The sequence below is a fragment of the Corvus cornix genome, chromosome 17, assembly GCF_000738735.6.
Source record: "Corvus cornix cornix isolate S_Up_H32 chromosome 17, ASM73873v5, whole genome shotgun sequence".
Classification (NCBI taxonomy): domain Eukaryota; kingdom Metazoa; phylum Chordata; class Aves; order Passeriformes; family Corvidae; genus Corvus; species Corvus cornix.
The window spans coordinates 1,855,851-1,871,555 of record NC_046346.1 but is presented as its reverse complement, the minus strand read 5'-3'; the positions used below and the strand labels follow the sequence as shown (position 1 = coordinate 1,871,555).

Genomic DNA, 15,705 nt, shown 5'->3' with positions numbered 1-15,705 from the left:
GAGACTGGACAACCAGCAAGAGCCCACTGCACCCAAACCCTGAGTTAGCTCAGGCCCTTCTCCAGCACTCAGTGTTGCTGTGTGCGCCTCTCATGCACAGGGCAGCCATGGAGCCTGCTCAGTGCTGCCCACAGAAGGCAGCTCCCATCTGGGGCTGTTCCACGATTTCGCTATCGATCCGTAAGCGCTGGCATTAGCAGCGCCGTGCAGCAGCCTTTGTGTAACACAATCAATACTCGTTAAGGACAGAGGGCACAGAGCTCTGCAAGCAGCAGAGGCATGGTTCTAGCAGGGTTTCTTCCAGAAACACAAGGATTCTCCAGGTGGCCATTGGAAAGCCCTGGCCAGGTTCTCTTCACAGAAGATTCCTCCACCCACCCCTGTGGTCCTCTTGAAGTCTCTCTTCAGACCTGAAGTCTCAGAATGCCTCTCCCACCCTCACTCTGCACATTTTATTTGCATGTTGGCAGCATGAGGATTTGTAACGAGCAATGTTCATGAGCCAAGTCTGATGCTTTGGATTCATAATTCTGGAGGTAGAAGACCAGACTGGAAGATGGCATGGGAAAGGCCCTAACCCCAGTGAGGAAATTAAACCACTCCCCACTCCTGACTCAGAATCTCCTGCTGCCTGACAATGACTGGGTTTTCCTATCCAGAGGTTGGAATGAAGGAGAAAGTCTCTGACATTTCTGATTTGTTGACTTGAATTCCCAAGTCATTAACCTGAATGACCAAGTCATCCAGATCCCATGTGTTCATCTGACTGTTTACTGCAGTTTATAACAAGGCAGGAGGGAAGGGAAATAGCTGAAGAGTGACTTCCTTGTATGTGGTTGGAAAATATTTAGGCAATGCCACTGGCAGTCCCTGCCCAGGCCAGGACTGAAAGGCAGCAGACATGACTGTAGCTCACTGACCATGGAATATCACTGTTAGTAAGTGATACTGAGCATTTAGACCTCTTCAGCATCCTTAGTGTAGCCTCTGCTGAAAAGAAACTTTTCTTCTCCAATAAAGTACCTGAACGGTCATAAGGAGTGTTTCAGTTTTCAGATCTTGTTTTACGGAATCTTCACAGGAAGCAAAGATGGTTCCTAACAAGCTGAAGAGTTGAGAACTCTGCTCATGGAGTGAATAAACCACATCCAGTCACTCTACTCACCTGCAGCTCAGCGCCTTCGCAGGTCACGTCCTTGTGAGGTGACAGGATCTGCGCAGACACCAGGGACGTGACTTCGAGCAGGACCCCACTGCTTGACCCAAACTAACGTCCAGCTGCAGAACAGGAGTCGTTCCTGCTCCAGCCCCAGCTGCTCTGGTAGCTCAGCCTGGCTCGTTGCTGTCTGAGCAGCGTGGGAAAGGGTCTGCTTGGAAGGAAACTCTCTCTCCAGCTTCATAACCATTTGTGTTACAGGTTTTTCTTTTGTCATGGTTGTATCATTGTTTCATTGTAGGCCCCTTCTCCTGTGAACCCCAATGCCCTGGACCGCACTGCTGCTTGGCTTTTGAATATGAACATGCAGTTTTTAGAAGATGAAAGCATTGACCCAGATTCCAAGCACAGGGATAAGCTCAGGAATAAGGACGAGCTCAGCCAAGCAGAAAAGGTAAAACCTGATTGGATTGAAACAAGTTTCTGAATAGAGAGAGGATTTCCTTGAATGTCATTCCCTGAGCACCCTGGGGAGAAGGTGGGCTGTGTGCAGGTCCCTGCCCAGGAGAGAGGGGGCCAAGTCGCTCCCTGTCCTACTCAGCCTCACGGGGAACTTGTGGGGAAGGTCTGGGAGGTTTTCACACATTCAGTGACTGGAATCACCTTCTGATGAAATCAAGTAAGAAACACAGGAGCCAGGAATGAAGTGCTGATGCTGCCCTGAAACAAATTCTGCAGCCAGCCAGTCCCTCTTACTCTCCCCTTTCTAACTCATCCAACTGCTGGGAGGAAAGCTTTAAAAAGTGGATTAAGCACACCTGTAACAGAGGTGGAGTAAGGCACAGGCAGCCTCGTGCCTCACAACAGGGACATGGAGCAGGGAGCAGCTTCCATGTCAAAAGGCTGTTCACAGACCTGAAAATTAAGTCCAGATTTTGGTCTCAGCACTGGTGCCTGGGGTGACTTTGTGGCACTTCCACGAGCTTATGGCTGTATCACACAGATGAGGGCCTGGCCAGTCGGGGATCTGCCAGGAAGCCGTGTCCAAAGTATTCAGTCTCCGCCCCTGGGTCCCACAGAGGCCCTGTGCCTCTGAAGCAGAGGGGTGCTACTCTCTTCCCCTCCTTCCTGGGTGAGTCTGGGGTGGGAGAAGCTGGGAAGAGACAAAGTAGGCTTGGCTAGGGAGAAAAAGCAGGATAAAAATGAGGATCCAGCAGTCAGAAGCTGGGAAAATCCCATCTTTGCTGATTGCTGCTTCTGCAAGGTTCTTTCCCAGCAGCCTGGCTCTGCCAGGATTGTGACACTTGAGCACCAACAGCTTTTGGGATGTTTCCTCAATGTGCTTCTCTTCTGTCACACCAGCACTGCAGACATCACCCTTCTCAAGCCACAGTCCTGTTTCCCAGCACAGACATGTTTCTGGTTTTGTTCTAATAGCCTTCCTGTGCTCATTCTGCTGTGCTGTATCATTGGGGGACTGTCACTTCTTAAATCCAAGGAAAATGCTGAAGGCAGGTGCTGTAGGACCCAGGAGGTACAAGGCAGCAGCTCCCAGCTGCCCCCAGGAAGATCAGAGCAGTTTTGTGGGTTTGGCCCATCCTTACCCAGTGCAGGGCAGGCAATGGTGGGGTTACAAACGCCGATGGCACTGCAACATCCCAGTCCCTGCCCCAAGCCCAGCGGGAGCCCCAGCCCAGGCTGTCTCATTGCCATGCAGCATCCTTCCCTACTCTGCTGTCCCATCAGTCACTGACATTCAAGATCGCCATTAGCATAACCTCTCCCCCCATTACCGTAAGACCTGAATGGTAACTGAGAAGGAGACAAGTGTTCTAGAGACAGGAGTGACTCCTTCGGGCTCTGAGGCCTCTCCTGCTCTCCTCTGAGCTCACTTAATGCTGCTCCTGTTTTAAGGCTAGGGTAGGTATTTAATCTTTCCTGTTCAAGCAACTCCCTGCTGTCTGACTTTAGTGCTTCTGTGCAGCTGTATAGGCGCTTTGTTCCCTCATTGCTCCAGGTTCCATGTGCAAACCGTGTCATTCCTATGCTGCAGTAAGAGCTTTGTTAAAGGAAAAACACCTCGCTCCAGTACTTTGGCAGCTCAAGAAGACCATCAGCTTCCTAAGTGTTCAGTCCTTAGAAACTGCAGTTGTTTTTGCTGTGAGTGGAGTGCTGGCCAGTCCCCAGCAGCAGCAGCCTGGCTGCCCTCCCCTCTCCCTAGAGCTGGTCTGGGGGTCACATGGTCCAGGAGGACTCTGAGACCTGGGACATGACCCAACCCATCACTGCAGTGCTTACCCAGTTGAGATGGCCAAAGGGAAAGGGCCAAGTCAAGACACAACAGAGTGCACTTCTCTCAGTTTATTAATACCACTTGTAGATTTAACAGGCTTCATGACTCAGATGGGAGCCTTTTTCCCTTATATGACTCTTTAAAAGCAGCTTGTCACATTATCAGCTGCATGTTAATTATTTTAAAGTTATTCCAGTTGAGATGCTTTTTAAAAGACTACGTCCAAATACAATTTTTTGAAATTAAAGCAGTTTTCTTGTGCACACACTCACTGTGATTTTCCTTTAGCAAAGCAAGTTTACTGAATGCTGTGCTGCCACAGTAGCTGAACCCAGTTTCACCAAGTTCAAAAGCCCTTAATTTTTTTAATTGCTTTATGTGATTCTGCTGCTGATTTATAGCTTCACCCAAATGAACAGTACAACTGTGGGGTCTTGGCTGCATGCAGCAGCTCTTCTTGGACTGAACCCTAGTTTGAGATCTGAGTTAAGTGCTGGGCCTCAAAAAGCAGGAGTGCTCTGTGCCCTGCTCAGCCAGCACAGTGCCCTCAGCTCGATGAAGGGCGATGAGACAGCAGTGTCCTGCATTTGTCACTGCAGCTCGTGCTTGGCTCCCAGCCTGCCCAAAGCCCCCACATTTATTGCTGCAGACTGAAGAGCTCCTGTATGAACCCCAAATCCCACGGCTGCAGCCTCTCCTGCCTGTGCGAGCCCCGTGCTGTCAGTGTGAGAAGCTGCCTGCTGCCTTTGCCATTGGCCCGCTCTAACCTGCATTTCCCCTGTGAAATGCCAGACTCTGCTAACAGCCCACTCTCTGCACCTGCCAGCGACCTGCCCGCCCCGCGGACCCGGCATCGCTCCTGGCGCCGCGGAGAAGATGGAAGAGGAGGTGTCGGCGAGCAGGGTTGTCTGATACGGGTTTGCAGCTATAGTCTGATACAAGGAGAGGGGCGTGAGCGGGTTTGGGGGAAACCCTGGCAAGGGCGAACTCTACAAGGTAACGTCCCACATGTATTTTCTCCTCCTGTGTCTGTCCCTGCACGCTCAGTACCAGCAGGACCTGGTGGTGCTGCAGGACAAGCTCCGCATCTCCAACAAGAAGCTGGAGGAATATGAGACTCGCTTCAAATGCCAGGAGGAGACCACACAGAAGCTGGTGCTGGAGTACCAGGCCAGGCTGGAGGAGAGCGAGGAGCGGCTCCGGAGGCAGCAGGAGGATAAGGAGATCCAAATGAAGGGCATCATCAGCAGGTACAGGGAGATGGGAGTGCTGGGGATGGCAGTAAGGCAGGGCAGCCTGGCTGGCATTAGAGCTGACCCCTGCTCAGGAGAATCAGGTTTCTTTGGAGGTGCAGGCAGGTTCCACATATGGGTTTTCCCTTCAGTGTTACCTAGGACAGGAAAAACCCCAACACTTTCCTGATGCACAAGGGCAAAACTTTAGGGAGGGGAGAGCTCAGAGGCTCTGGCAGGCTTGTTCTGTTGTATAGCTAAGGATCTCATCACCATCCCTTACTTGTGACTCTAAATCCCTTTCTCCCACCCAGTGGGATGTGGTGTTCACATTTGTCCAGGACTGTTGCAGTGCAGCTGGTTTCACCTTTACCTGAGCCAAACCCACTTAGTGCTTTCAGTCAGCCCTCACCACTGGGTCAGCCTTCACTGTGCTGTCACTTCAGTTTTGGGGCACTTGGCTAGAGAGAGCTCCAAGGAAGAATAAGAGCCAAGAAAAAAGGCTTCATTTGTGGGTAAGAGGAGGTAGAGTGTGAGGGTAATACCTGGGCTTAGCAGAGCCCAACCCGTGTAACTTTTTCTTGTGTGCTCGGCTCCCAGACTGATGTCAGTTGAGGAGGAGTTAAAGAAGGACCATGCTGAAATGCAGGCTGCTGTGGATTCCAAGCAGAAGATTATCGATGCACAGGTGAGTGCCCCGTGCCAAGGGCTGCAGCAGCTTTCAGGGTGGGTTTGCCAACACACAGTCCCCCCCTGCAGTAGTGCCAGCCCAGGGTGAGACCATGTGGGTGAGTCAGCACCAAGCTACAGTCAGGGTCAGGGCAGCTGCAGCAGGACACAGTGACTGTCACAGCTGTTTGCAGCCTTGGAGCGTGGCACAGAGGGCGTGAGATGGCAGTTTGGGGAGGGATTGTGCCCACAACTCAGTGAGTGAGTGGAAGGATCACATCCCCTGGAGCACTGCTTGGTGCTTCATATCCCAGTAATGCTTGGATAATCAGAACAGGACCTGGACACAAGGAACACACATCCTGCCCACAGCCAAGCTGACGTGTTTTTTCAGCCTCTGGGTTGTGATTTGCAGGACTGGGAAGCTCAGTTACTGCAATCAATTACAGTGAAAGAGGAGCATCATATGATGGGTGCAAAACACTGTGCTTGGAAAAGAAAATATGAAAATACAGCCCATTATCTCTTAGTTTGTCTGACAGAGACCAGCATGTCCTCAGCAGCCAGGCCTCCCTACCGCTTGTGGCTTAGAAGTGATAGTATATTCTGGCCTTACACTTAACAACCCTGTTAATCACTTGTGAGTCACTACTCATGACCAATTCGCTGTGTAGCTAATTAAAATGGAGACAGTAGTAACTTTGTAAAAAAACCCCAGTTTTCCTGCAGAGCAATTTGTTCAAAGCTGCTAAATCATCCATCCCATTCTGTTCTGCGCTCCAGCAGAGCCGAGCAGACCCAGGGTGTCCCTAAAGCGTGAGTGGTGGTACCTGCAGCCTCCCATCAGCTCTGGGACCTTCTCCTGTCCCCTGCACCTCATGGGGTACGTGTGAGGTTCTGACCGTGGCCCTGCACACTTTGTACTGTTCTCTTTTGGTCACCTCAGGCTGTTCGTGTGTTGGACGTGTTCATACACTGACTTTCAGAGTTATACACGAGCAACTGCTGTGCCCCCGAGCTGGTTCTGTTCCTCTGCTTGTGGCAGTCACAGGAGGATGACACTTGTTCAGTGTCACAAAGAAGAGAGTGGTAGAATCAGGCTGCAACATGGAAGCTCTGGCTCCCATCCTTACAACACTGTAATCGGTGAGAGTTTCCATCAAAGACAGCCTGGGAGGCTACAAGTCATTTAAACTATTAATTTACACTAATTAAACACTGACAAGAGTAACTATCTTGGGAGAGTTTGGGTTTAGAAATGGAAGCCTACCATCTTTGTAACAGCTGAGTTAAAACAAACAGTACGACATACAACTGAATAATTAGAGCAACTGTGTTACCTCCGTTTTCATCAGGATCCTGAAAGAAATGTAGCCCACATTGCACAGACAGGGGCTATTTGTAGCCCTGCGGATTTCAAAAAATGCTGTGTAGCACTTAAAACCCCCCACTTAAGAATGCCAAAGAGAAAGGTCTTGGTCCGAAAGGCCTCTGGGTCACTGTCTTGGGCTGACATCCCAGAGGGACAGGGCTCGTGCCTTTCCACTGACCATGCCCTCTGCCCGTTTGCTTGCAGGAGAAACGCATTGCTTCCCTGGATGCTGCCAACGCACGGCTAATGAGTGCCCTTACTCAACTGAAAGAGAGGTACAGCATGCAGACACGTAATGGGATCTCCCCCACAAACCCAACTAAATTGCAGATTACAGAGAATGGAGAATTCAGAAACAGCAGTAATTGTTAACGCGCGGAGGGCGCTGCCGCAGGAGAGGCCTGGCCGGAGGGACCGTGCACAGCAGGCGTGAGCCGCGGCTTCAGAGAACGGCTGCTCCCCGAGCACCAGCTCCTTACTGCGGACGGCGCTGACTGACCCTGCTGGGAGATGTCCTGCCAGCACATTGAGGGACGGGAATGTCGAGTGTGAGATGAGTGGCATAAGGAAATAACATATATTTGAGAATCGCTGTCACTGTTGGATTTGAATCAGTGTTTAATGTTTAAACAAAAGTAACCTTTTCCTTCTAAACTGCCCAAAGGATATGCCTCACCCCTCCCAGCAAGGAGTAACGTCCTTGTCACTGCAGTAAGCAAAATAAAGGGAGCTGGGCAGAGCCTGCAGAAGGCAGGGGCCCAGTAAGTCCAGTTCCAAGTGTGCCGCTGGATGTAGCATCCGAGCGATGGCAGCAAAGCCTGGCCCGCTCCTCCTGTGACTCCCCCCGGAGCACAGCCCTCCCAAAGTGAACCCCAGCCGAGCCCAGCGTCCTTCCTGGTGGCTTCTGTGAGGCCACTGACTTTTCCTGCATCCACAGGGCATTTATGCTGCTAATTAGTGTTTAATTAACTCCGCCCATACAGGGAGCACAGCGCAGATGGAAGGTCAGGGCGGTGTGGTGGCCGAATGGGTGCTGTGTGGGGAACCCCGGTGGCAGGGGGGCAGGACTGGTGCTGCTGGGGGTCCCTGGGCAGCCCAGGGGCACAGAGCAAGGCCAAGACTCTGGCAGAGGAGTGGAGGGAGGAGCTGACACGTGGTGAATGGGAATTCAATTCCTCTCGACAGCTTCTGCTCTCTCACAAATAAAGGGGAAGAGTTTTGTAAGCAATAGCCCCAGGCACTGTCCCACGCACACTTCCCGCCACAGAATAAAGTGAATGTTGCCTGAGCTTGGTCCCTGAGCTGTGATTGAGGGACAGGGGCTGGATTTGCTGGTGCCTGTTGTGGTAGAGGGGGAGCGAGGGGCTACATGGAGTGGCAGCTTCCTGCTTGATCAAGGGTTCATTGTGGGGATGGAATGCTCTGTGCTGAGAGTTTTACTAGTTCTGGGGAAAAAAACAGACAAAGAAACAAGAAAAAGCCCTGAAGACCCATGAAGATCGGTAATTGTATTTCTTTTCTTTCACAGTATGCATTAGAAAAAAAAAGATCCCATTTTCTGGAATACTGTCCTCTTTAAATTGGGAATGAGCACTGCATGGAAATTAACCGGCTTGAAGAATGTAAAACATGGTCATAAGGGAATAACCACCAAGAACAGCAGCCACCACCGAAAGGCCCCTTGTCAGGAGCACTGTGCAGGCATAAGCCAGGATTAGACTTTCCCAGCGCCGAACGCGCAGCTTCGGCACAGACACGTTGTGCTCAGCGGAGGGGGCACCCCTTCACGGGGGTTGTGCCGCTGACCTGCCGCCACGGTGTTTATTGGTTTGTGGTTCTTGCAGTTAGTCCTTCACAAGTCCCACTCTCAGAGCAGGTCCCTCGTACTGAGAGCCAGAGGTTTCTCTGAGATACGGATGACAGTGTACAGTGTACAGGACATCTGCCTATGCTCCCTCTAAAGGTTAACACACTGCTCAACGCCTGTCCTAGCTCCTCCTGCCATGTGTAAATGTACAGTCCAAGGGACTAGGACGTTCCTTGAGCTCTGCTCTGCTTAGGTACCGTCTTCAGCCTCACACTTCCCAGGCTGCCTGAGCAGGACACTTTGCCAGTAAGCTCTGCATTGCCGTGCTGCCCCACAGCCATAAGGCTCCTTAACAGCATTCTTCCTCATGCAATCGTTTGCAAAATTAAAGATGCTCTTTTTCCTACACGTTTTTCTGGTCCCTGGAAGCCCTGGGCCAAGCCCAGGAGGAGCGAACGTGTTGCACTGAGGTCTCCGCACCCCGCCAACACCTGCCGAGGGGTGCAGCACACAGCAAACCCCAAAAGGAGCTCCTCAGAGCAATGTCATAACTCAGTACTTATGGCAAGTACAGTCACCTTTGAATTTTGGAGACTAGCACAGATGGCTTTGAAGAACCTCACAAATCTGACAAGGTTACAACTGGAGAAAGACCCAGACAGGTTAGGACTATACAGGGTACTGTGAACCGTTGGGTACGTAGATTTACACCTGCCACTGTCTCAGAGTCAAATACATGATAAGAACCCTGCAAAAAGACTATTTTAAACGCTTTTGCCCTGAGATGTCTGTTTAGAGCTGATCGTTTTGCATTCTAAGTATTTGTGTTGTGAGAGACTGGAGTTTTTCAAGACAGAAGTGACATAGAGGAATGGAAATGCTAACAGGGTATGGGGCGGGCGTCCCACCAGCAACGTTTCCATTCATACATGGAAGTAATTTTGGGATGCAGTCAGTGCTCTCCGTAAGAGCTGGAAAAAGAAACACCCACAAACCAATTGTTTAGTGCTGAAGCTAAGCACAGTACATCTTAATCTTCTCCTCAATCACAAGCCAAGGCACTGCTCCCCCCCGCCCTGTCCCGATCTGTCACAAACTCCTGGTTACCCTCAAACTTGCAAATTACTGAACACATTGTTCTGCTGAAATAGCAGGAATGCTTAAATCCTTCCACAGCCAGTTATTAAAATCTTAAAAGTTCCAGTGCCAACACCTTCTGGAGTTGTTGCTTAGTTTCCCGAGCCAGTACAAAAAGAAATTCAAATCAGGATGAAGTCTCGTTACAGTAGAAATTCCCCCGTTTTTCCCCATTTTCTTCCCCTGCAACTGTCAACAACTGGACCTAACTGTGAACCCTCCCCTAAAAAGATTTGGGGGCAGGTGTTCAGGTCCAGGCTCAGTTCTGTTCCTTCAGTCTGTGTTTCTGTTATTTATAAGCTGTACATTTCTGTGCATGTGTGCGTGTGTGAGTGAGTGTGGGAGCCCCACGCGTTCCCTGCCGTGGCCTCGGAGCTGGTACCTGGCGTAGCAATACCTGGATCCCGAGAGGTGCTGCAGCACCAGAGCAAACCACCGCTGTCCCCAAGGCTTTGTGATCGGCTCCATTTCCTTTCCGGTTCTTGCGCTTTCTACAGTAAGAGGCTGTTCTAGTGCAAACTCGTCAAAGTGTAAACAAAGCAAAAACACTCCAATTTTTATCTTAATACAAGTCTTAATATTTTTTTGTAAATGTTCTCAGTGTTTACTGTACCGTATCTATCTCACTAACAGTTGTATATAGTAACTTACTTCTGGTGCTGCTTATTTGGTCAGGATTTGGCTGTATCTCACTGCTGTGTTGGAGAGGTGGGCTCGGGCTGCCAAATCTGGATCCAGACCCACATTCTGATTCCAGCCTCCTCCCTTGGGGATCTGAGGGAAGGGAAGGCAGCAAAGCCATGGATCCAGATTTGTGGTGGGCCCACCTCAAAGATTCTAAGAGTTTTGATTTGGGGTTTTGTTAAACTGTAGTGAACGCTCCTGAAAAAATGAGCGATTTTGTGTGAAGGGGGATGAAATGGACTGACCAGTATCCCAAGGTCTCTGCGGACTTTAAGTATCATCATTTTGGACAGGGATTATGGCTTCAGTGCCAAAAGATGGGAGGGACCCCAGTCCTTCTCCATGCCAACTAATACTACAGTGTAGTCACCAGCCCCTTTTGCACCAGTTTAAGCAGATCCTGCCACCATCCAAAGAGTCCGGTGTCACTCCGCATTGTCATTTGAGTCTGGTTGGTTTTGTTTTCTGCTTTTGCAGCTGTAAAGCACTGATTGCACTGTGAGAACACGTGGAACCCTCTGGTCTGGGAGCCAGTCCCAGAGGTTGCTGCAGGTTGCAGGACACAGGTTCTGCTACTATGACTATTCCTAAAGGGCATAGGGACTTGCTGGACCTCAGTGAGGTGTCACAGGCTCTCCTAGGAAAGCAATCAGCAAGGAATCAATAATTCCCAAAGTTTAGATAGCTCATAGGTGTTTTCCTGTTCCTAATGTCCACACACAGATGCAATAGAAAACGTGCTGAGCTCTGTTCTGTGATGGACAAGGAGAGGAATTTCAGTCACAGATGGCAGATACACTGATATGTTCAGCCAGGAGAGCCACAGGCTGTGGTCCAGGGGTCTGATCTGAGAGGGGCTCATTTCCCCCAGCAATCCCAGGACAGGGTGAGCAGCCCTGGGGTGAGGCCTTTCTGATAGTCTGTGACCAGCGGGTCCAGCAGCTCCACCACAGTCCCTGCCCTGTCCTTCACACACAGCTTTGCCTGGAGAGCACGAAGCCGAAGTCCAAAGGGAACACCTGTGACAATGTCCCTGGGTGGGCGCTCCGTCCTTCCCACCTGCACTGACTGTTGGGGTCACTTCCTCCCAAAGGTCTGCATTCAAAGCAATCCAGGCCTCCAGGCTGGCCAGGACTGGGACCTGGTCTGGGTCAGAGCCACAGCCTCATGGCCACCACAAGCTCCCTTCAGTGGCCACAAGAAGGGACACTCCCTGCCCATCCCCAGCTGGTCTCTGAGCCTCAGGGCCGTTTCAGAGGAAACCGCTCAGCCAGGAGGCTCAGACAGTGGCACCTGCCCTGCTCTGACCCCACACAGGTAACTGCTGCCTTTTCCTTCTCCCTTGGGGAAAATCACACGTGGGGGAGCAGGAGGACAACAGCAGCATGAGAACATGCAGCTCATGGGCTTTCCAAACCAAATCCAATCCTGAGGGCGTTGCACAACATCCAGAAACAACCATGCTTTGGAAAAGGGTGTCACGTTCAAGCATTGACTTTCACAGATCACCTGAGCTGTGACATTGCTGTAAATGCCATGTGGCTCTGCATCAGCTACCAGTACCCCAGAGTGCAGCATCCATGTTCACATATTCCTTTATCATACATCACTGTGTCTTAAGATATACCTCTCTCTGTATATCTGCTTAGGCTGATACTTGTTCCTGATAAGCAGTCGCTATGTTTTATATCCTCTTATAAAGAAAAACAAATCTTTTTTTGTAAGTATGTTTAAAAAACAAAAAAGCAAAGTGGAAGTGTTTGCTGAATCTCCTTCAGCTCCTTTTAAACTATGTAATAATGTACAGAGAAAGTTGTTGGTGTTCAAAGAAATGATGTGGCTGTGCAATTTATGTACATTTGCAATTAGAAATATTAAAGATTTATTTAGATATTTTACGTAAGTGCTCCAGCACCTCTACTCAGTCATTTCCAGCTTTTAGAGCAGCCTGGCACATGCCACATGCACACACAAACGTGTCTTATCTGCCTCCCCAAACAGATCATTGCAATTTGCTCCCAATAGTATTTTAGCCCTGACCTGGCTCCACCACCTTCCTTTCACGTGCTCGGGGGGGCCTGACAGTCAGGCCTGCTCCTGCCCCCACCACTCCTTACAAACCACCCTTCTGCCTCCAGTAAAAGCAGCAGAAAACTTGGAGGAAAGTCATTAAAACCCTGGGCAGCATCAGCACCTCTGCCTCATTAACATCACCATAATTAGCTCCTCCGGGAGAGGTGTAAGACAGGCTGGCTGCATCGAAATGAGTCGGGATGTGGAGAGCACCTGTGGCTATTCCTGTGCTCAGCAGCACTGGAGCCGGGCTGGGCACTGGGCTCTGCTGGCTGCCAGCAGCTTGAGCTGCCCAGCTGGGACAAGCCTCCTCCTGTTCCTATCAGGAACCGCACCTGCCCAGGGAGGGAAGGCAAAACCCATCCAGGCCAAAATCCTTCCTCAGGGCTCTGCCATCCCCCTCATCACTGTTGACTTTGAAGGTTGAGAGAAAGAAAAATGCAGCCCTGGAAACACAGAGCACCTCAGAAAACGCTGCAAGGAGGGATTAGTCAAAACCACCTTGACTTGAATAAAACCTCCTTAGCGGCTGTTCGGCTTCATTAGAGCAGAGCTGAATTCTCAGCCAAAAACACCCAGAACATCTCTGTGCACTTGACAGCTCTCAGCATCTGCGGCTCCGGAGCCCGGCTGCAGCTGCTCCCAGTGGGCCCCGGCAGACGGGCAGGGCTGGGAGAAGTGAGACTCTGAATTGCAGATCAGCAGCCAGAACAACCACAGGAATACGAGGCTGGGAGGCTGGGGAACGCAGATGCGTTTGCTTGAGGTTTTTAATCTGGAGAGTCATTTTAGCACAAGACTCATCAGCAATAATGATGTTCCAGTAATTGCACCCTTACAGAGTTTGTTCTGAGTTTAGTGAGAGTCACTGGCCCATGAACTGCTCCTGGTGCAGGGCAGCACCTTCTCCAGTACAGCCCAGTAAGCACCTCAGGCAAGGCTGAGGTGGTGCAGCCGTGGTCTCACTCCGTCGCCCTAGCAAAGCCAAGTCCCACAGCAGCAACTGGCAGCTGGGAGATGTCAGAACTGGGCATCTTCAAAACAGGCAAATGCAAGAATCCTGCCCACCACAACTGAGGACAAAGCAGCAGCCAGAACAGTGGCCACTGACAACCGAGAAAGTGACAGCATTTAGCCAATACTTGTCAAACTGAGGCCTTAAGAGCACAGAAGAACCTGTTTGTTTCAGTGGGAGGGAGGCAGGGAGGTGCAGAGACAAGGCTCATACCTAGGGAGGGAAGGGACAGAAACAGCTTGGGTCTGCTCCTCAACAGTCTCTAATCTGCTCCTCACAAGCATCTTTCCCTCACAGCTTCCCAAGCCCTTCACAAGCAGCCAGCTCCCACTCCACTGCAGTGGGTGAACGTCAGCATCCTTATTTTTACAACAGGGACATGCAGTAGGAGCACAACTTTCCCAAGGCTTCCTGAAAGCTACAAAAGCCAAACAGCTGACTTTCCTCCCCCTCCACCTTCTGCACGCAGCCATCCCACGCACAGCAGCCCAGGCTCCTGAGCAAACATCCTCTGGAGAAGTAATTCAAAGCCAGGCAGTAAACAAACCTCCAAAGCCTTGGCCCCAGAGACGGGAGCACAGCCGCTCCCTGCCAGAGAGTCAATAATGACAAGCAAGCAGAAAGGAAGGAGCTGGAAGAACAAGAGTCATTAGTGGAAACTTGTTGTTTGTGCTAATTAGATCATTATCTGGAAACTGCTATTGATGTTGCTATTTTAGCTCCTGCTGCTGTTCACAACTTTATTTTATCCACGTCTATTGACTACCCACACTCTTCCACATCCTGCAGGAAGGGCCAGCGGTGCTGCCTGCAGCCAGGCCAGGATGGAGATGGTTTGTGTCCTGTGCCAGGCAGCACCTCCTTCCCCACCATCACCTCAGCACCTGCAGTGTCCTGAGACACTCAGGAAAAATGTTTTCCAGCTTGTTATGATGTGCCTGTGCTATTATTGATCTTAGACAGACAGCAGATCAGGTTACTTGGTTATTAAGTAAGGTGGGAGGAAGAGAGAGAAGAACTTGGACACATGTAGGATTTCTGCCATTTCCCACCTGACAGCCAGCACAGCTCCTCGACACATAAATAATATTGATGCAGGCCGTGTACATGATCAGACCTCCCCATTGGTGGTATGAGCCATAATTGAATAACTTCAACCATTTGATTTTTGTGCTACATCATCAAAGAATGAAGCCTGAATAACAGAGCTCCCAAGTTGATTGACTTTGATTTATTACAGTCGCTACACTCTTCCTCCTGGAAGCCACGGTCCCTCCTCACCCCCTGAGCACAGAGAGCTGTGTGCTGGGGGATCGGGGCTGACAAGAGGACAAACATGAGGCCCAAGACTCAGCAAACCACAAATCAGGGAGTGGGTTTGCAACCAAAACTCCCACTTGTTCACCAGTGTATCTGAACCTAACCTGCAGAAGGGCTTTTGTATTTCCACTGATGAGGCAAAGTAAGAGGGAAAATTGCTTCACATCACCATAACAGGCTTTCGATTTTGTCTTTTACTGCAATTTCATACCAATTTTACACTACACCTGCAGTAAATTCAGCAATAACACAAGTAAAGTTAATTTTGCCATCAAAACTGCAAAAAACATTGGTCTCCCACAGAAGCAGTTGAGGCAGAGGGTAGGGGACAGCGTGTGGGGACACTGCCCCCTTCCCGGGACATTCCTGAGCGCAAGGAAGTGCCATAAGTTCCCTGGCATTCAGGTTGGTGACAGCAGGCAGGCAGAGCACTGTGACCCTCCCGCATCTCTTGCTGCGTGCAGCCAGGAGCAGCCACTCCTAGTCCCTAACAGTTGCTGCATCTGGGACAGCGGTGAGGAACGGGAATGGTGGGGAACGGGAATGCTGGGAAACGTCAGCATCTGGCGGAGCTGTGAAGCCAGGCTGCCTTCAGCCATCCCACCGAGCCGGCGCTCACTCGCTGAGCTCTGGTTAACATAGTGCCACACCCCCCCCCCCGCTGCACTGCGAATAGAAACGCGCTCGAATAAATCACCTCTAAGTTAAAAGCAGCCATTAGCTATTAGCAAACACCGCAGGCCTGTGGGCCAGGGTAATTCAATGTGATATGCTTGGGCATGCAAGGTAATAGGTTCCAGCTGAATACCATGTGATACAATCTCTTCAATGGGAGGTTAAATGAGGCTGAGACAGAGACCAGATGGATTTATCTGGGTAGCGCTGATGATTTTTTGTGTGTGTGCTTAAGGTGAAGTGAAGGTAAGTAAAGCAGAAATAATCTCAGA

General features: G+C 50.5%; 2 protein-coding genes across 15 annotated transcripts in view; one reads left to right on the top strand and one right to left on the bottom strand.

The window, feature by feature from the left end:
- Positions 1-12,248, top strand: part of LOC104688508 (DAB2 interacting protein) — a 163,888-nt gene extending 151,640 nt beyond the window's left edge. For 12 of the 14 annotated variants that reach the window (XM_039561595.1, XM_039561596.1, XM_039561597.1 and 9 more), the window contains 4 exons: positions 1,458-1,610; positions 4,497-4,699; positions 5,282-5,369; positions 6,927-12,248. In XM_039561595.1, coding sequence (XP_039417529.1) covers positions 1,458-1,610; positions 4,497-4,699; positions 5,282-5,369; positions 6,927-7,094 — 612 coding nt within the window. In that variant the 3' untranslated portion in view covers positions 7,095-12,248. The remainder of the gene's footprint in view (positions 1-1,457; positions 1,611-4,496; positions 4,700-5,281; positions 5,370-6,926) is intronic. The other 2 variants (XM_039561592.1, XM_039561593.1) reach the window with 2 other exon arrangements.
- The window catches only part of LOC120410900, a 31,113-nt gene that overhangs the window by 13,714 nt on the left and 1,694 nt on the right, over positions 1-15,705 (bottom strand). The gene's annotated exons all lie outside the window — the stretch shown is intronic.